Below are 21,971 nucleotides of genomic sequence, written 5' to 3' on the forward strand. Positions count from 1 at the left end.
CCAGTAACGACGTCTGATTTCCGCGAAGACTCTCTCTGCTCCTGCGTGGTGTACATCCTTGTCGTATTTCTTTATAATCAGCTCTGTGACCTTGTGTCGGCTGTTCAATACGATCGGGTACTTAATGTCATCCGGTAAATTGGGGGCTCTCCGCAGGCGACCACCCACTCTGATGAGGGTATGTGTGTCACTCTCGGGGGCCAGATGAATCAATCTGCTGTCTGATGGGACGGGCTTTCCTCCCTGTAGACAGTCTAGTTCATCGGGGAACGAGTCTCTCTGGGCTCGTTGCAGTAGAAGCAGTTCTGCTTCCTCGTAGTCAGCTGCTGACATATCAGCGGGGGACTTAATCTCTGGGTGGTGCCGCAGGAATGTCCGTTGCTGCGCACTCTCTATGGTAATGCAATCGTCTATGTTGGGGTCTGCGGAGACAACAGTGCTCAATCCACAGAACATGGGTTTCTTATTCTCAGCCTCCTCGTCACTTGCTTCCCTCGGGGTGGGCGTGGGCCAATCTCCTTCCGGGAGCTTGAGGAATGCTGGTCCGTCACTGTAGATGTTATGACAGGTTAAGTCATCTAGGGACATTCCCCGGGTGATGACGTCAGCTGGGTTGTGTTTTGTATCAACATAGCGCCAGTTTGCTTCTCCGGTTAACTCTCCGGTTAACTCTTGAATCTCAGTGACTCTGACTCCCACGAAGACTTTGTATTTGCATGAATCCGATTTGATCCAGGCGAGTACTGTCGTGGAATCTGACCACAGGATTGTTCTATGCACCGGAATGGTGAGCTCACGTTGGATGAGCGTGGCTAGATGCGCTCCTGCGAGGGCTGCGCAGAGCTCTAGACGTGGGATAGACTGTTGCTTGCGTGGGGCTATTCTCGAGCGGGCGAGGATGAATGCTGTGTAGATCTCTCCCCCCTCTTCTTGGGCCCGCAAGTAGGCTACTGATCCGTAGGCGACCTCGGAGGCGTCACTGAAGACGTGTAGATCCATTTTACATGTCTCTGGCCTCACCGTGGGTGGGAAGTAGCTTCGGCGTATATTAACGCCTGGGAGTGAGTGGAGTTCCATCTCCCACTCTCTCCAGGTGGATGCAAGTTGTGCGGGAATGGGGTCGTCCCAGCCCTGGTCCTTGTCCCACAATGCTCGTACAATCATCTTTGCCCTGGTGGTGTACGGTAGTATACATCCTAACGGGTCATATTGTCGGGCGAGTGTTCTGTACACACTCCGTCTGGTGGTCGGTATTGCCGTCGACCTTCCCTGCTCCGTGGTCAGGGGTTTGTGTCTATAGTGGAGCGAATCTGTTTTGAAGCGCCACACTAGTCCTAGTGTCATCTCTTGGGCTTCTCCTGGGATTGTGGCCATCCAGGTCTCGCTGCTCGCTGCCTTGTCCTCGGAGGAGAGGCTGCGCAGTACGTGCGGATCGCTGCTGGCCCACTGCCTGAGATCAAAGCCGCCTTTGATCAGAGAGGCGCAGAGTTTATGTAGGAGAGCCTCGGCTTCTTCCTGGGTCGAAACGCTTTGTAGACAGTTATCTACGTAGAAGCTGTTCTTCACACTGTGTCGGACCTCTTCGTCCGCTGCTGGGTCCTCTGCGACATGTCTCTGTAGTGCAAATGTAGCACAGCATGGGCTGCATGTAGTTCCGAAAGGGAGGACTTCCCATTGGTAGATGGCTGGGTGCTCATCTCCTGGCCTCTCTCTCCATAGGAACCGCAACAGGGGCTTGTCCTCCTCTACTAATCTCACCTGCAGGAACATCCCTTTGATATCCCCGCTGATAGCCACCTTGTCCTGGCGGAAGCGGAGTAGTACGCCTAGTAGGGAGGGGCCGAGTGTAGGACCGGGCAATAGCTCTTTATTCAGATTTTGGGATCCGATCTGGTAGCTGCAGTTAAACACGATGCGGTCTTTGCCGTTGTGATGAACCTTGTGGTGGGGCACGTACCACGATTCAGTCGTCTGGTCGGCCTCTTTAATGTCAATCTTTGTGACGTGTCCCGCTGTGATGAGCTTCTCAATCTCAGCGCGGTATACACTTTCTTGGGCGGGGTCCTTGGCTAAGCGCCGCTCTGTGTTTAGTAGGTACCGCTCTGTGGCGTCTTTCTTTGCGTGAAAGGTGGGCATCCCTTCCCGCCGCAGGAGTGGCTTGGCGTATCTCAACACGCCGCTGACTGGGACTCTCTTTGTTCCCGTCTCGAGGAGGTTAATGGCGTAGATGTCGTCTTTAGAGCGAATGTCTTTCTTTTCGTTCTTAAAGGGCATTTGTTCTAAGGTCCATAGCCTCTCTACATGCTGCAGGAGTGCGGTGTCTCCCTCTGTGACTCGGGAGTGGAGACAGCTAGTGGCTGTGGTTCGGTTGAGAGATTTGGCGAGTGGGCCTTGGAGAGTCCATCCTAGGCGGGTCTCGACTGCTGCAGGACAGCCTCTGGGTCCGGTATGAACCCGGTCTATCGGGACAATGAGGTCTGCATGGTCGGAGCCTATCAACAGTGTCGGGGTAGCACCGTCTATGAGTGGGATCGGTAGCTTGCGTAGATGTACATATTTCTCCATCAGCTTGGCTACGGGGTATGTGTACCGCGAGAGTCCTATTTCTTGGCTGGTGAAAGCGTCTGTAATCCTGTACCGTCGCTCGGGCTGGCCGCTTGCTGCGATAGAGAATGAGACATTCTCGCCCTTTATCGTTTTCAAATCTCTTCTTATTGTCCGAATTGTCATTTGGTTTTCGCTCCCCCGCAGCCCTAGCTGGGCCGCAGCGGACGCGAGCAGAAGGGTCTTCTCTGACCCGTCATCAAGGACGGCGTAAGTGTCCATGACTTTATTCTGGTAGCTCAATGTCACACGGACTACCTTTAAGAGCACTCTGGCTCCGCTGCTGCTGGCGGGGTCGATGTACATGACGCTTGCTTTGCTGCTTGATGGTGCGGGTGGAGGCCGCCGTCTGTTACTGTCGTGGAGTATGTCCAGATGGGCTCCATCGCACCGACTGCACCTTTTCTTTAAGCGGCATTCGGCTGCCATGTGTGATCGCGCACAGCGAAAACAGCGTCTGTTGGACTTTATCCATTGACTCGCTTCCTCCGCATTCATCTTGGGGAATGAGTCACATTGTGACAGCCAGTGTTCTTTCTCACAGTAGGGGCACACTATCTTCCACTTCTCCTTTCTTGAGGGGGTACTGTGGCTCCTACTGCTTGGCACTGACTCCGATTGGTGCATGACAGTCACCGATCTTCTTCCATCATTTAGTCTCCTGGTTCCTTCTCTGGAGCCAGGGGTGCTCCGTCCGAATGTATCTAGCCGTAAGCTGCTGACTTCTCTCGCCAGGAAGTCGGCTAGATCGAGGAGGTTCGGTTCGGGGCCATTAGGGTCTCGGTGGTCTCTCTGCCGCCTAAAGCGCTCCTGTCGGGCGGGCGGTAGCTTCTCCAAGATCCTCTCTACATTTGAGTTGGCGTATAGTTCATGCCTACCCTTTTCCCTCTGCGCTCCCAGCATCCCTACTAGGGACTGCACTCTGATGGACAGGTCGTCCAGTGCTCGATTGTCTGTTGCTGGGGGTAGGCGGTCGATGTGCCTGATCTCCTGGATCACGTAATCCCATATACGTCCATATCTCTGGTCCAACGCTACCAGCGCTGCGGTGTATGGGGTCGTGGAAGTGGCGTAGGCGAGCGCTATGTTGTGCGCGCGGGGTACCTTTAAATGCTTCAGTAGTATCGCGTATTTATGGCGTTCATCAATGACATCCACCAACATTGTCTCCAGACACATGCGGAGCTCCGTATACTGGGCCCGGTTCTCCTGGGTGAAGTCTGGTACCATAGGTGTGCCAATGTATGACGCGGATTGTTGATACATCGGCGAGCGTTGGGGGAGAGGCCTCCTAGGCGAGTCTCCTCCTGCTCCTTGGCGTGGGCTGGTACCGGCTGTGTACCATGGCCCGCTGGTCCAGGTGCTGTTCCTCGGTGCGGGTCGTGCGTCGTGCTCACCCGTGAATAGCGTCGGGGGTCTGTAGCGCAGCTCCGCGGGGGTATAGCCTGGGCTGTACTGGACCTCCTGGTCCGGTAGAGTACTGTGCTGTCGTCGGGCGTGGTTCTCCTCCTCTTCCTCTTCGTCTTCCGTTAGGTCATCCAGGGCTTGTAGTCTCTGATTTAGCCTCTCCGCAGTGTATGCTGCTCCTTCCCGGTGGCTGGGTCTCGCTTGGACCGGTTGGGGAAGGGGGTCTGCGGGGGGTATAAACCTCGTCTGTTGGTCAAGTTCAGGGTCGCTTACTCGGCTAGGGGATGCCGCCCTGGAGTGATGTCTAGACGAGTTCCTGGAGCCTCTGGTGGAGGGAGGGGGTGTTGTCCTTCTGATCAGCTGTTCTATTAGTTGCGCTTGTGCTCTGTCGCGCTCGGCTTCGCGCTTGGTGAGATCCGATTCTCTCTGGGCACCGGTGGCGGCGCGCTGGGCGTCGGCCCGGTCTCTTGCCATATTCTCTTCCATCTGAATGCGTCTTATTTCCAGGCGTATGTGCTCTTCTTCGCTCCGTTGCTGTATCTGCAATCGATCGCGTTCACCCTGGAGTCTATCGCGTTCAGTAGAGGCTTTCAGGCTGACGAGGAATGCCTGCTGTAGTGTCCTCTCTGCCTCGCTGGGAGAAGACGGTTGTATAGGGGAGCCGTCCCTTGGGGTACTCCGTGCGGAGTCTTGGAGCTCTATCTCCACGGTGCTCTCCTCATCTTCTTCCGTGCCGAGTTCTCTCTCGGTAGTGTTGTCTTCCTCCCGGGACTCGTCGGGGACTACTTCTTCGGTATTGGCGGGGTGTAAAGTCATGTCTGGTTCCCCCTGGTCCCCACCGTGAGCTGGGTCAGTTACGTTAGAACCCATAGGGGCCTCTATGGTCGGGGTAGCCTGGTCGTTAGGGTTAGACATAATTTTACTTTCTAGTTTTACCGCGTTTACTGTTGGTAGAAGACTAGGTTGTTGACTGACAGCGTAAGCCTCTAGGTACTGAGGGAGCTGTCGTTTGCGCCGCGGGCGTTGTTGGTTAGGAGGATCGTTTCGTGGAGTGTTCATCATAGGCCATTTTAATATTAATAACACTATATTAATATTACACTGATTACCCTCCGGCTCGAAGGACCAATTGTAACTGAGGGGTACAATTCCCTGACTGTATTGTTAGATATGATACTTACTACCACTACCTCTTGTACTTTAGACTCTGGCCACCCAGTACTAGGTATAAATAATTATGATAAACACTCCCACCTGATGAAACGGATCCAACACAAATGTACCAAGTCGAAAGTCTGCGTTTAATAATACATAGCAAAAGGTATGTACAACGATCACTTAATTACATTTATGATTTGAAATAGTATGCACTTTTATGGCAAATGAGTATTCGTAGGTAGATCAATATCGAATGTCCAATCTCTGATTGCGCAGGAAGCAAATATACAACCTGGAATATTTAGGGAACAATAGCAATGATACTTGAATGATTATATAGCTGGATACACTAGGGGAAGGTTCCGACTGCTTGTAGGACAGCTGGAGGGGGGGGGGTAGAGTCTGGCTGTATCCCGTCTGGCCGAGGGTATCCTGGGAGAGCCCACAGTCGTGCGACCCGGTGCCCAGCGATCCTCGATCCACAGATGAAAGCAGTTGGACTCTCTGTGGCCGGCGTCCTCCGGTCCACGATGGAGAGACGTGAGGCGACCTCGTCGTGTAGAGCGTCTTCTCACCTGTCGTCCTCTCCGGGGGGGGGTATTTCCAACACACCGCAGTGTTGGCCTTTATCCATAGAATAATCAAAGTACTCAAAGCATAATCCAAGCCGGGGAAGGCTAGCCGTCGTCGGTAGAATAATCCAATATACAGGTCCACTCGCTCTTTGGCCTGGAGCTCCTCGGGTGCAGCTTCACGTGGGGTCAACCACCCTGGATAAGCGTCCAGCTGATGCCCGAAACGATGGGGGTGCTGATTACTATAGAACTCTTACCGCACGAGGCACTACATATGAATAGACTATTATTAGCTTAATAGAATACGTCCAACTCGACGATATAGTGCCAAATATGACTATTCAAATATTAATATACATGATGTCTCAATGCCGATACTGGGCCGAATTGGCCTTACTGCCCACACGTGGTTCGCGGGGAGGCTTTTGCGTCTGTCACTCTGTTGGAGGGTAAGGAACTGGACTAAAGGAAAGCTCTACTTTAATAGCGCAGTATATATACGCACTATGAACAAATAGTACCATTAGTGGTGCGGTAGACATATTCCTACGCGGAACTAGGACTTGTCCATACATGTTGAGCGGTACGATTGAACCTGGTCTGAGGGGTATGGCGACCTGGCACCAAGGTCTCGTCCAATGGTAGAATGGAGACTATTATGGGATGCTCAGTAGACTAGAAGGGATATTCAATGCATATTGTACAAGGAATATACAAGGGATATCAGGGGATATACAAATACAATTAAATATATATATATAAATAAATATATATATTCGGTTTAATCTGATCCTTCAGAACAATAAGTCTATATTGAGTAGAATTATCTTGAATTACCGGTATCTTATCCCACTGGCAGATAATTTACTTTTTTTTTTTTCACAAGATTACGGTAACATTTTCTTAAAACAAGATTAAATTGACCAATCAAGAAAAAAAATAAGCAAAATTATCTGTGGAATAAGATTATTCAAGAGAATTCTACTCAATATTGGACTTATTGTACCAAATACAAGATATTTTCACTTGATAAGATTTCTTTTTTTTGCAGTGTACAAATATGCAGCTACTGTACCTGGGCCTCCAGAGCACTTCTAGTGTCAGCGGACACACCAAAAACATCCTAGCCAATTCACACGGACATGATGTACGTCGTGAACATGAATAATCTCGAACAATTCTAAGGTAGTTTTAAGTTATTTCTCCGGCAGCGTGCGCCAATATGGATTCCGGCAGCGTGCGCACAGCACAGCACCACTATTGAATATCTTTTCAGGGGAAACACTGAGGGCAGCATGTGGTAGTCTACACCCTCCCCAGACTGACAGTAGGGCAGCATGTGGTAGTCTACACCCTCCCTAGACCGACAGTAGGGCAGCATGTGGTAGTCTACACCCTCCCCAGACTGACAGTAGGGCAGCATGTGGTAGTCTACACCCTCCCCAGACCGACAGTAGGGCAGCATGTGATAGTCTACACCCTCCCTAGACCGACAGTAGGGCAGCATGTGGTAGTCTACACCCTCCCTAGACCGACAGTAGGGCAGCATGTGGTAGTCTACACCCTCCCTAGACCGACAGTAGGGCAGCAGGTGGTAGTCTACACCCTCCCCAGACTGACAGTAGGGTAGCAGGTGGTAGTCTACACCCTCCCCAGACTGACAGTAGGGCAGCATGTGGTAGTCTACACCCTCCCCAGACTGACAGTAGGGCAGCATGTGGTAGTCTACACCCTCCCTAGACCGACAGTAGGGCAGCATGTGGTAGTCTACACCCTCCCTAGACCGACAGTAGGGCAGCATGTGATAGTCTACACCCTGCCTAGACCGACAGTAGGGCAGCATGTGGTAGTCTACACCCTGCCCAGACTGACAGTAGGGCAGCATGTGGTAGTCTACACCCTCCCAGACCGACAGTAGGGCAGCATGTGGTAGTCTACACCCTGCCCAGACCGACAGTAGGGCAGCATGTGGTAGTCTACACCCTGCCCAGACTGACAGTAGGGCAGCAGGTGGTAGTCTACACCAGGGTTCGAATTATCACCCGAGAGCTATGGGGGCCCCCTGAATTTTATTTTTTTTACAATTTTTTTTCTGAAATTGTGGCCGTTTTCGAATTCATATGTTTTCGAATATCTCATTAGGATTAGTCTAATACTAAGTAATAATGACATCACACAACAGTCTAATCATTAGACTATTGTGTGATGTCATTATTCAGTCTCATTCCTAACCATCAATATTTGTTCATTTTCTTACTCACCTCTGATATATAATGCCATATTTACTTATTTGCATCTGATAAAATACAATTTAATTTGAAAAATTAGACCAAATTTATGAACTTGAATTAACATGTATTTGTCTCTGCACCAGAGCATGTGAGCGGAGCAGTCGAGAAATCCGCTCTTTGCTCTAGACGGCTTGTTCCGCTCCGCTAATCGCTCATGTTGATCCCGCCGCCACGCCGCTCAGCTCCGCTCACCTTCATTTACGAATCAAGCGCTCCCCGCTCCACAGCTCGCTCAGCAGAATTTTTTTTTGGAGCATGATGTAAATTAGCTTGATTTGACCAAACTACAACAGTCTACACCCCCTGGGCCCCTTAACAATTGTTTGTATTGAGCCGTATTGTAATTGTACCCATTCTGCAATGTTAAATAACGTTTATCCATTCAACTAGCTCTACTAAGCGATGGTAGCTAGCCTAGCCACAATGCTATGGGCGATGCCATTCACGTTAGCATGTAAGCTAACAACAACATAGTCAAGTTAGACCGCGCTCTCAAGTTCCGACACTGGGTGCTGTAATCCCATAAAGTTGAGTATATCAAAAAGCAGGGTAGCCGGACCAGCACTCTCAGGTTCAATGTTTTTAATGGCAGCCTGAATAGGAAACAGACATGTTTCGGACTATGTCCTTCTTCAGTGATTTTTTTTTGATCCACTTTTTCTCCCATTTTTCTATATTTTCTCCCATCCCAATTTCGTATCATCCAATTCAACCCTCCCCTGTCACGAACGCTGTTTCTTGCCTCCCACAAGCCGGCTGCAATGTGGACTAAGTCATACATAGCACAAGTCCCCTCCGGTACTTGAGGTAACAGCAGTCGCATCTTTTCACCTGCGCAGCTCGATCTCTCAGTGTCGAGGAGTAACGCGTGGGAGGCTCACGCTGCCCCTGACACTTCCTGATTCTACTGCGCAGGCGCACCAACCGACCTGTAGGAGTCGCTTGTTCACAACGTTCGATCCCCACCCTTCAGTTTTCCCTCCCCGTAATACGGCCAATGTGTATTACTGCGGACGACCAGCTAAACTGAAAACAATGTGGAGCGCTGGATTCGAACACGCGAATCCTAGCGTCTCCACACTGGTGGCGAGTGCCTTGCCCACTACACCACCTAGCCGCCCCGTCCTTCTTCAGTGATATGGCTGTTTCCTATTCAGGCTGCCATTAAAAACATTGAACCTGAGAGTGCTGGTCCGGCTACCCTGCTTTTTGATAGCTAACAACAACAACGGCGGATTAGACTTTGGTCTAGCAGGATGTGAGTGACTGTTCACCCTTCTCATTGGTTGAAAATGGCCTTCATGTTTGTACATCGCCACCTGTTGCTTTGGCATTGTACTACATGTATATTACATCAGTTTCTGAGCGGCCCGGAGCGTATTGGAGCGGAGGAGAACTCTCGCTCCGGAAGTCGCGCCGACCCATTTTAAAACCCACTCCGTCGCTCACGTCAAAAATGCCCGCTCCGCTCCCCGCGCCGCTCACATGCTCTGCTCTGCACTTATAAATCAAAAACTAACAAAATAATCGAATGGAAAATAAATATTTGTATGGCACAACAGCAGCATTTATCAGGATACAGTAAGTAACATTATCATCTGATAATAAAATGAACATAAAATAAATACTTGTATAAATCAAAATAAATAATGTTATAAACAAATGTGCACAGGTAATCAAGAACTGAATGAAAAATAAATTAGAAGTAACAGTATCGGTATGTGGATTAAAGAAATGGCTTCAAATATGTCAATGGAAAAGATGGTGTATATTGTTAGACGTAAACAAAACATTTTTGATAATGCCTGGGGACCATTTGTGTACTTCTTAAAGCATAATACGAATGTTGGGAACTTGCTTCAACAAGAACGGGATTAGGGGGAGTACTGTGGGACAACTCTTATTATTGTGTAAAAACGACAAGAAACACCCTTTACTTAATGTGTAAAACATTTTGGTTGTATTATTATTTATTTATGTTTATTTTTTATTTAAATCTGTATCCTTCCTATGTGAACCTGTTTTTGAAGTTAATTATTATTTTGTGTGGGGTGGGGTTAGGGGAGGGAGAACGGGGTGAAAATGTTTGCTGAATACTGCTCTGCTGATATACATGTTGTAATTTGCAAACTAAAACCCAATAAATATATTGTTAAAAAAAAAAAAAGTAACAGTATCTTCTTAGAACAACAAGAAGAAAAATAACTACTGCAGCATGTCACCAACATGCAGACTGGAAGAGCCGGGATTCAAACCACTGACCTCGAGTAGTGACGACTAGCTCTACCTCCTGAGCTACAGCCACCACATCATGAGCAATGCTATCACTGTGCAAGTATATTTTCTTCCTCAACTTCTTGCTCTGAGAGCTACGTCACAGTCCCATTCATCCACTGCTCTGCCAAATGGGCTCCAAATGATTTATTTAACAATGTCTTGGCGTTTTTACATGGAAGGCAGCCAATGCATCCCTCCTTGGCAAATAACCAGCTATATTTATTTTTCCAAAAGTTCCACTGACTCAACCCCAGCATTGTGGTGGTTGAGTAGCAGCACAGTCCAGGTCTAGACTCGGGTCTGGCAGTGGCAGGCCGGCGGCATCATTACTTTTACCAAACGGTTCATGCGTTTTGCGAATCTGATTGGCCACTGACGTTTCTGGTCATGTGACATGTGCGCCCAATCGTGTGACGGCAAGTTCTTTAGACGGTTAAGCTTAGGCGCTCTTTCGAAGTTGGTTAACGTTAGAGTTTGTCTTAGAGCATGGCGATAGAACGCCAGCCCTGATTCCAAACTCTAACCTTAACCAACTGCGAAAGAGTCGCCTAAGCTTAACCAGTGATAAACTAGGCGTTAGGTCGTTTGCAGGCTGTTCGATGCGGAAATGGGCTAAGACACTGCTCGTCACGCGATTGGGCGCACATATCACATGACCAGAAACGTGCGTGGCCAATCAGATTCGCAAAACGCACTAACCGTTTGGTAAAAAACTAGACGCCAACCGGCACGGTAACAATAACAGGTGCACTGCGCACAGGAGCAGCAGAGCTAACACTAGTACTAGCACTAGCAGTGTCAACTTCAGTGACAGTAGCGCTGCTAGCTGCTGCACTAACGGAGTCAGTCTTTGGCCTTTTTATAAAACCAAACCCGTCCAGCTTTGTACAGCCTTGCGGCGGGTTGAGCCTTTTTTTTGGCGGCATGTGGCGTACTGTTTAGTGTTTATGTTTTCAGTTGCAGGACACGGACTGGCAGCCTTCCGTTTACAGCAGCTGCTTGCTGCTTCTTCTTCACTAGGTTGCAGTAGCGTTAAAGTTATGGGCGACGCTCATGGGCGACGCATAGCGGCTTGGAGGTGAAATGCAGCCTATTCCACAACATTAATTACTCAGTTCTTTTAAAAACTGAAAAGAAAAATATGATCTATTAACAATTTATTTAGGTAAATACACATAAAAATACACATAAATACATAAAAAAAATTTATATATATAAATTTTTTGAGAGACCCCCACAGGGGGTCTTGACTATGGGGGCTCGTACTCTAGCTATGGGGCTGAGCCCCCATTGGCCCCCTCATAATTCGAACACTGGTCTACACCCTCCCCAGACCGACAGTAGGGCAGCATGTGGTAGTCTACACACCCTCCCCAGAACGACCGTGTGTGCAGTACGTTCTGCCTCGATGTGAAAAGCTCCACACCAGGAGGTGCCAGGAGCCTGTGTTTGTTTGTTGTCGATGCTGGTGTTGTCTGTGCTGGTGTTGCCGGCTCTAAGCCTTTCGCTCTTCTTTTGCTTGTTATATATATTTTAAACACATGGTGGCGCTGGCGTGTTGTCATAGTGACCCTGCGCCACTATACCCTTGTTTTGAGAAAGCCCTGGTCTGCATGCGTGTGTATTATCTCACCAGCCAGTTGCTGATCACAGACAGAGGGCAGACGATGAGAGTGGCTCTAGCCGACAGGTCCTCTGCACTCTCTGCGGTGAAGGCTTTCAATCCTGTGAAGCCTTCAACAATGACACACACACACACACACAATGAGTAGTAGAAAAGACTCACACACATCCAAAGTGTAATCACGGGGTGCTTGACTCAAAATAGATATGTAAAGTTGTAAAAAGAAGTCAGCACACCGTCTGCAGTGTTCCCAAGTTTAATTCAATTCAACACAACGTTTCGGCCTGTGGTCTTTTTCAAGTGTCACTTGAAAACACTGCAGACGGTGTGCCGACTTCTTTTTACAACTTTACACACGCACAATGACACATATTTCTCATATCCCATTTCAAGGAGGACGTGTCATAAGCAGAGGCGGTTGAAGAACACACGCTCAGGGGGGGTCTTCTTCTTGGCGGACGTCTTCTTCTTGGAGGTTCCAGCTGATGTCGTTCCACCGAGTGCCGTGGCAAAGTCCATGTCCTCCTGTAGCACCACGGCCCCTGAGACCAGACGAATACAAATACGATATGAAATACTGATAAACTGAAATCAAATCACCACGTTTTATAGTGAAAGATTTTATTTTCAGGATTATGGACCTTTTGTTTGCATAAATTATTATTAGTTTTATAGTGAAAGATTTTATTTTCAGGATTATGGACCTTTTGTTTGCATAAATTATTATTATTGGTGTTGTTACGTTATTATTATTCTCTCTCTCACACACACATCTTCTGTGTTGCATTTGAGTTTATAAAATGTATGCACAATTTACATAAATACAAAAGTGTCTGGGATACTGTTGCTAATGTCTTTGGTTGACACTGAGCAGTCTAGACCAGGGGTTCTAGGCATTTTAATTTGGCCCAACAAAGTTCTATTAAATAAAAATAAAAACACTATGTATGTTCCTCCTATAACAATAGCGACGGCTTGGGCGGCTAGGTGGTGCAGTGGGCAAGGCGCTCACCACCAATGCAGGAGACGCTGGGTTCGAGCCCAGCTCTCCGCATTGCTATCAGCTTGGCTGGTCGTTCATACTAATACAATTGGCAGTATTAGGGGGTGGGAAGCTGATGGGTGGGGATCGGACGTTGTGGACAGCGACTCCTACAGGTCGGTTGGTGCGCCTGCGCAGCAGAATCAGGAAGCGACGGGGGCGGCGTGTCCCTCCCACGCAGACCCCCGACGCTAAGAGATCGCGCTGTGCAGGTGAAAAGATGCGACGGCTGCTTCCTCGAGTACCGGAGGGGACACGTGATGTAAGGCTTTGTCCACATTGCAGCCGGCTTGTGGGAGGCATGGCCTAACAACGTTCGAGACAGGGGAGGGTAGAATTGGACGATACGAAATTGGGATGGGAGAAAAAGTAGATAAAAAAAAAAAAAATGCTTTTATTAGGAGATTCGTAGCGCAAAGAACTTTTATTATGAAACAGGATACAAATTAACACCTCTACCAGTGCCTCCGCCTCGCCACATAATATCAGCCGAACTTTTGAAAACTTGCATTTGAGCGGAGATGCCACTTTTCGCATTGACACGCTCCGATTTCAATCCCATGGTTCCAGCTTGATCCAAATGTTATTATTTTCTTTTTAAAAGAACATTTTGGTTGTTAGACTTGTTTTGACGTTTTCAAAAGGTGTTTGAAATGTATGCTACCGTACTTTTCGGACTATAAGCCGCGGCTTTTTTCCCCATTTTTTGACCCTGCGGCTTATATAACGGTGCGGCTTATATGTGACTCGACGTGACCAAACTCGAAAATGTAAACATCTAAATATTGCTTTTTTGACTGCATTGAAATGTTATTTATCTGTTCCCTTATTTGCTAAACTTAATACAACTTGTAAATGAGTTAATGCTTGTAATTTGTCCGATAGTATTGTGTCCCAAAGCTAATTACATATGGTAATTAAACATTAAAACACCTGCGGCTTATAGTCCAGTGCGGCTTATAGTGCGAAAAGTACGGTAATTGTTACGTTCGAAGCGGTCCTGTGTATCTAGTTTCCATTCGGTTAATAGCCTATTTTTATTTGTGATTGTTGCACTTCTCTGCCATGGACAATTACATTTTTTATTTCATGAAAATCTAGGCCTGCATTAAAGTGTTTCCAGCAGTAGGCTATAATTGCGAACATTTTATGATCCTTCATATAACAAAAAAACTAAAATGGTTATTGAATGTTACATTTGGACTTGCATTCCATGCAACTGAAATGACGAGCTGTTCAATAAACACTGTTCTTCTCATGTAGCCTATGTCTGCATTTTGAATGAGGGAGGGGTGAGGGGGTCAGGGTTGGCCCGCCAAATCATTTGAATCCTAGAAAGTGGACCGGGCAGAAAATGAATTGGGAACCCCTGGTCTAGCCAGTATTTACCATGAGGTTTACTAAAGCCTGGTAATCAACAGGCAGAGGTCATATATAGACAGTAGCAGGTCCTCTACTGGCCATATTCAAACAAAACAAATGTGTTCTCCTCTACCTTTCTTTGCCTTCGACTCTGTGGCTTTAGTCTTTTTCTTGCCTTTACCTAGAAGAGGAGATTAATATATTTAGATTGGAATCAAAACAGACAGTAAAGATAGGTAACACACAAAGTACATTAACACACATTTAGGGCCCGGCTACATTGATCCGCTGTGTCTCGTCAGTCTCCGACTGTTTTTAATTATTCTTTAATGAGGATAGTGATAATAGTGATAACAGTACAGTAGTAGTAGTGAACAGTAGTGGGTGGCAGGTACCTGTACCCGTGCAGTGTTTATTATTAAGAGACAGTCCTAACAGTGTTTATTATTAAGAGTCAGACAGTCCTAACAGTGTTTATTATTAAGAGTCACAGTCCTAAGAGTGTTTATTATTAAGAGACAGTCCTAACAGTTTTTATTATTAACCCATTCTCCGCCAATCACGTGTTAAGGCGGGTTTCTCCGCCATGCGTTGTCTGCCAATCACGGCGTAAGGCGTGTTTGAAATCAATATTTCATATTTTCGTCATGGTATTCATATTTCACCCACGGAGTCTTGGCTGATGCTGTCTGAGCCATCACAACTCTGCAACGCTTCAATACCGCCACCTGGTGGCCGATCGGCGAGTTGCCAAACCGGAAGTGCCCATTGGAGCTCGGTCCGTCCCCTATTTTCGTCCGGCCACTCATTTATCGTCCCGGGGCTCAATACAGACACCACCGATATGGATCTTTGCCATAACTCAATAATCAACATGATTTGGACGTCTATTAGTAATATACAAACCGGAAATGGATCGCATCGATCAACATCCCATAATTGGGATCTGTTTGCTCCACTCTCATCGCCCAACGCTACGAGGAGACTGGGGTGAGTTTAAGCGTTTTTCTTTATCATTTTCGATACAAACTGCTCTGATCAATATATCACCCATACTACATAAATCATTTAACGTCGGTCATTGAATTATAAACGACCCCCCCCCCCCTCCGTTCACCCGCAGATGATCAGTCATGACGTTTAGGACCATGTACAGTTGACATTTTTAATATAGCATGGATCGGTATCAAACTGCATTTGATAATCTAATATATGCATTTATGCCTATATCTCACGTTCTATGAAATACTGCAGAAAACGATAAAAACATATTTATACTCTAGACAGTATTTTAGTATGAATGTGTGAATGAAAAAGTAAAACGTTCCTACATCCTGAACGATAGATAATTGATGTTGAATGGGCCATAGTAATGTCAATTTAGCAATACAATTAAAAAAATTATAGCCCTGCAAAGAAGGTGAACATCTCCATAGACAAATAGCGCTGGCAGAGGATGGTTTAGGACAGGGCTATTCAACTGGCGGCCCGCGGGCCAGATCCGGCCCGCGGGATGATTCTGACCGGCCCGCCAAAGATTACATGATAATAAAAAAATAAAAAATAAAAAAAAAATAAAAAATTTAATATATTTTTTTTTTACTTTTTTCTTTTCATGTCAACGTTAACACGCACAATTGAGCCAAAAGTCACTCAATTAATGACAGATTTCATTGATAAATTGAGGGAAAACTTTGCAAGTCGATTTGATGAATTTGACATGTCCAGAGAATTGATGCATTTTGTGAGCAACCCATTTGCCAATGTAGCTGCTATTTCCACAAAAGGACAAGAGTTTCTTGCATCACTTCACATTGATGAAGGTCTCCTGCAACTTGAAATAATTGACATGCAAGCATCATCTGCTCTGAAGCAGGCACTTGAGAATGAATCCACCACAACATTTTGGATAAAGTGTATTCATGTCAAGACATTCCCCAAAATAAAAACGCTGGCAATATCTGTGCTAACAATGTTTGGCTCAACATACACCTGTGAATCCAGTTTCTCTCACATGAATGCCATTAAAACAAGCAACGTGCCTCCTTGACAAATGAGCATTTGCATCACTGTTTGCGGGTAGCCCTCACTTCCTATGAACCCTCTTTCTCTGCCATTGCCCAGTCAAAGAAGTGCAATCGCTCTCATTAGATGTGTGTATGTAGGCTAGGCCTGTCTGCCCCCCACCCCCCTGATGTTTGAGAGTTAAGAGTGGACAATAAGTGCTAATAAGATGCTGTGATTTGCTGTTGTTGCACAGACATGAAGCACTTTTTCATAAGCTCAGCTGCACTATAAATGTGTTTTTTTGTTCAAGTGTTGATGTTAGAATGTTCAGATGCACATCATGCACTTGTTTGTTTTTTATTTTATTTTTATATTGAAATGTTGAAGAGGAGATGTTGCAGTTGTTGCACAGTCATAAATGAAGCACTTTTTGCAGGAGATGTTGCAGATGTGGCACATAAATGAAGCACTTTTTTTGAAAAGTATACTACTTTTGCAATGTAGTTAAATAAAAGTTGTGAAAATGTGGTTGCGTGTTGTGTCAAGTGTACATATATTCATAGCACGGGGAGGCGCCGTGGCAGTCCGGCCCCTGGCCCCTTGGGTTTCTGACAATGTGGCCCCCTGAACAATTTAGTTGAATAGCCCTGGTTTAGGATGATCAAAGTGGTGGCAGAGAATGGGTTAAGAGTCAGACAGTCCTAACAGTGTTTATTATTAAGAGTCACAGTCCTAACAGTGTTTATTATTAAGAGTCACAGTCCTAACAGTGTTTATTATTAACCTCTTAAGCCCTAAGCCATATCCATCAGCTGTCCTTACCCCTCTTCGGAATATCCACCACCACCACTTCCAACACTTCCCCTGCATCCACTGAGCCCACACTAAGCTCCTGCCCCTGGGAACTGACACACACGCAAACATATTATACTGCTGTATAATATACGTACGGTCAGTGTTTAAAATATAGCAGTTTTCTTATCAGTCTTGGACTATGGTGATGTAATTTATAGGCAAGCTACAGCCTCAACCCTTAAATCCTTGGATATATCACTCTGCCCTCAGATTCATCACTAATGATAGATACATACAACACTCATCACTGTCCTTTATGAGAAGGTTGGCCCTCTCTGACAAAGAGGTGCAACAAACACGCATTTGTTCATATTCAAGGCCCTTATTGGTAAGCTACCTCCTTATTATTATTGGAATGCAATTGTGGTACCTATGGAACCCGTTCTAGTAGGGCTGTCTTAAATACTTCTAAGCTTCGTTCGATGGGCATAGAATTCGAATATGAAAATAAAATTCGATTATAAAAAATATACCGTAATTTTCTGACTATAAGCCACGCCTTTTTTCCCATTTTTCGACCCTGCAGCTTATATAGCGGTGCGGCTAATCTATGGATTTTTACAGCTAACGGCCACTAGGGGACTTCCTAAATCTATGGATTTTACAGGTTACAGTCCACCACCTTTAACTCTATGGGCTCTATGGCCGGTCAGACAGACATTATGAGAGCGAGACAGTTTGTGCAAAGGAAGTTTTCATGCACAAACCCTCATTATGGAAACCAAACATAGAAATACATATGGTGCAGCTTTTAAGTTAAAGGCAGTCTGGATTAAAGCTTCCGCCAATGGTGATTTTTAAGCGGATTACAATGCCAAAAGAAAAGATCCCGAACGGCATCTCCTTTAAAGTCAACAAGAAAGGGTGGATGATGGAAAGCGTAATGAAGGAGTGGCTGAATGAGTGCTACGTCAAGCGCCCTGGAGGATTCTTTCGCCAAAAAAAAGCTTTGCTAGTTTTGGACAGCATGAGGGCCCATATAACAGATTCTGTGAAAGCAGCAGTCAAGAGCACAAACTCAATTCCAGCTGTGATTCCTGGGGGGCACATCGAAGCATCTGCAGCCACTCGACATCAGTGTCAATCGTGCGTTCAAAGTGGCACTACGCGTTCAGTGGGAGGCGTGGATGACTAGCGGCGATAAATCATTCACCAAAACTGGTCGCATGCGAAAAGCAACTTTCGCTCAAGTTTGCGAGTGGATCCTGACAGTGTGGAGGAGTGTCAAAACATCCACGATCACCAACGGGTTCCGAAAGGCTGGACTGCTGCGTGATGAAGAGAAGGACGCCGCCACAGCTGAGGCCCTTCAGAGGCTGTTCGATTCCGACAGTGACAAAGAGGAGTTTGTTGGTTTTGAGAGCGACAACGAAGGAGATAGGAGAGTGGCTGACGAAGCCACCCTGAGCCTGTTAGTTTCCGACACTGAAGATGAGGACTTTGGTGGTTTTAGTACGCAGGAAGAAGACGAAGATGAGGATTAATGACTTGACTTTTCTGGTTACAGCCGTGTATTGCACCTTAGCCTAAAAGATGAAGACGAGGATTAATGACTTTTCTGATTACCGTATATTTTAAGCAGCCGTGTTACTGCAACTATAGGCTTACGTGCTTACTGTCGTGTTACAGGCACTTTATTTTGCACTTTAATTTTTTTAATTTAGCCATTGATATTGCCTCATCAAGCGCTGTAAGCTTTGTTTTTTGTTATGGTACTACTGTAGGCTATAATGTAGATCAGTGGTTTTCAACCTTTTTCATGCCAAGGACCCCTAAATTGATACACATTTGGCCACGGACCCCTAATTGAAAATATTTTGTGCCAGGGACCCCCAGAAGCAAAGATATCAGTTAATTTTCACTTTAAAAAATATAAATATTCAAAGATGTGCACACTTTTTCAAGGTTTTAAAAAAAATAGCAGATCTTCAAGCTCATAGCGTGGCACTAAGTGGTTAAATGATTGTGACGCTATTAACAAATTTTGCTGGGGAACCCCTAGCACTCCCTCAAGGACCACTGGTGGTCCCCGTACCACTGGTTGAAAACCACTGCCGGTACGTGCGCTGGGAGCGCACCGTTTAAGTTCGAAAGTTGAAAAGTTTGTGTGTCTGAAACGCTATGTGATACAGTACAGTTTACACAGAACAGTACATGTTCTGTAGCTACTATTGCACTAAATGGTAACACTTTAATACGTTATGCAAATATGCAACTTGTTTGTGTTTGAGCCAGCCACGAGAAATCTCATTAGTACATGCCATGCGTTGAGTGCCAAGAACGATAAATCTCGTTATTTAATCGTTATTTTTTTTATTATCGATTTCCATTCATTTTTCATCAATCTAGCCTCACGTTACCAGTGGGGATCTATCTGAGCTCGAACAGGGAAAATACCACCCCCTATCGTCTCTCCGGATGGTATTGCACCCATTGGATTGGACTGAATGAAATGGATGGGAATCCACATTTGACTTGTCAGGCATGTAACCGGAGACGATCCCATTCATTGCCGAGCCGCAGAACAGCGTGGAATATGTGTTTCCAGTACCCAGCGTTGGATCAATAAACGCAATCGATATTTGGAATGGCGATCAGGAATTGGAATAATCTTTTTGGAGAACATCTGATCTGAAGTAAGGAATCTATTTGACCAGTCTTGGGATAATCAGAGTTTTTTTCACCTATATCTCAGCGTGTCCCATATATGTGTGTGTGAGTGTGTGTGTGCTGATCAGGAAATAAGATAATCGATTTTTCAGCCCGCTTCTCTAGCGTGCATAAGTACACATAAACTATCGATAATCTAGCGTTTATTTGAAAACTATTCATAAATAGGCCGAAAAATGTTTTGTGTATTCCACCAAGAAGAGGCTGGGTAGACGACATCTGTGATTGGAGTGGAGTGAGAGGCGGAGTCACGGAGTTGGAGAGAAGAAGTGGGGACAGAATGGGTTGGAGAGTGATAGGCAACCTTCGGAACGAAGAAGCCACCTAATGATGATGACTAAAGCGCGATTCCTGCAGAATCACCTTTTTTTCTGGAAGTTTAAAAAAAAATAGCGTTTTTCAAAATGGTATAAAACGGAAATGTACTGTTTCGACCATGTTGACTGCAAACAAGTCATTGATAAGCGACAGGCGTATTAGACACATAGCCATAATTTAAGATATAGTTTATGTGTTCGCAAATGTACACATCATTCAATTTAGCTGCTGCGGCTTATATTCAGGTGCGCCTTATAGTCCTAAAATTACGATATATATATATATATATATGTGTTTTTTTTTTTTTTTTTTGCAAAATCAACTCTGCCTCTCTTTGTTAATTACAACAAGCAATGCTGTTTGTTATTTAAGATGAGGTCGGACTCGGCACTGACAGATGTGTTCATTGTGATGCTTTTATAAAGCCTCAAATGACAGCTTACAATATTTCATGAAAGCAAAGTGTTTTGTTTGTCTAAGATTTAAAAAGGTTTAAACTTTACAGCACTGACAAAGTTGAATTTTTTTTTTAAGTATATATATATATATATATATATATATATATATATATATATATATATATATATATATATATATATATATTATCTCGAAGCTCCGAATTAAAATCGAATCTCGGCCCTGAAGCTTCGAATTCCAAAAGAAATTCGAAGGTCAGCCCTACGTTCTAGTGACTGGCTGGTCCTTAACACTTTCGTGGCCACTGGGATCCGTCTAATCTCACTCTATAAGGCCAGCGTATCATAACAACCTTTCATTGTGCGTGAGGCTGTTTGTAGAGCTAAATCTATACTTTATATTATTGCTATCTGTCAATTTTTTATTTATCCTTTATTTATCCAGGAATGTCCCATTGAGATACAAGATCTCTTCTTCCAGGGAGTCCTGACCAACACGGCACACAACAAGTTTCAACATAAAACAGGGCATTAAACAAAAAACATACAATTCAAATATAAATACAGAGGGTCATTTGTGCAGTGGCAAGGAGCATTATCACATCAACAATAGCATCAGGTAAAACAGTTACCATTGTCAATTGACACTATAAACAGTCCCTTCAATATGCCTTAAAGAAATAATTTTTTCATCAATACGTTCTCATTTTATAGCGTCGTGAATATGAACTATATACTGCAATGTTCTGGGGTATTTCCTGGAAGGTGAGATACAGGACGCTAAGCTAATAACGTTAAATGGAATGGCGTTTCGGCTATACACAAGCTAGAGCTAAAACTCAAAATGCATATTATCGGTATCATGGTCCACCATGAATGCATGAAAGGGGGGGGGGGGGGCGGGGGACGTCGTTTCTGATTATTGATTACCAATAACGGCATTAGCCTCATTAGCCTCATACGCTGACCGGGTGGTTGGGTATGAGAACAAGGCCTGATCGGGCTGTAATTTACGTGAAAAAGCTCTTACCGTGGGCCGGTTGGATCCCAAACAGGATTTCCCAGTTATCGATCGCCATCTGGTAGATCGATATGTGCATTGGCTGATGCTATATTCCTTTACTGCATACTGAATTCAGCGTCCCAAAAAGTATTCCAAGCTACATGCTACAGGCATAGCTTTAGGCTAACAAAAAAATCCACCCATGATAAAAAAAAATAAAAACACGGTCTGTAACAGGGAACACTGCATTATCGAGACAGCGCCCCTACGAGGATCTGGCCGGTAATGCACTTTTCCGAATTCCCAGAGTAGGGTAAATCTGCAGTGCCACTCTGTGACATTGAGTAGGATATTACAATGGA

At 45.6% G+C, this 21,971-nt stretch overlaps 1 protein-coding gene across 3 annotated transcripts in view; it reads right to left on the reverse strand.

Moving 5' to 3' along the window:
• Nucleotides 1-21,971, reverse strand: part of hltf (helicase-like transcription factor) — a 95,528-nt gene that overhangs the window by 33,249 nt on the left and 40,308 nt on the right. For all 3 annotated transcript variants that reach the window (XM_084307871.1, XM_084307870.1, XM_084307869.1), the window contains exons 11-14: nt 17,170-17,252; nt 14,474-14,521; nt 12,368-12,478; nt 11,946-12,046 (exon numbers count right to left, since the gene is read on the reverse strand). In XM_084307871.1, the coding sequence (XP_084163997.1) occupies nt 11,946-12,046; nt 12,368-12,478; nt 14,474-14,521; nt 17,170-17,252 (343 nt within the window). The remainder of the gene's footprint in view (nt 1-11,945; nt 12,047-12,367; nt 12,479-14,473; nt 14,522-17,169; nt 17,253-21,971) is intronic.

The sequence above is a fragment of the Notolepis coatsorum genome, assembly GCF_963971535.1.
Source record: "Notolepis coatsorum genome assembly, chromosome: 2".
NCBI lineage: Eukaryota > Metazoa > Chordata > Actinopteri > Aulopiformes > Paralepididae > Notolepis > Notolepis coatsorum.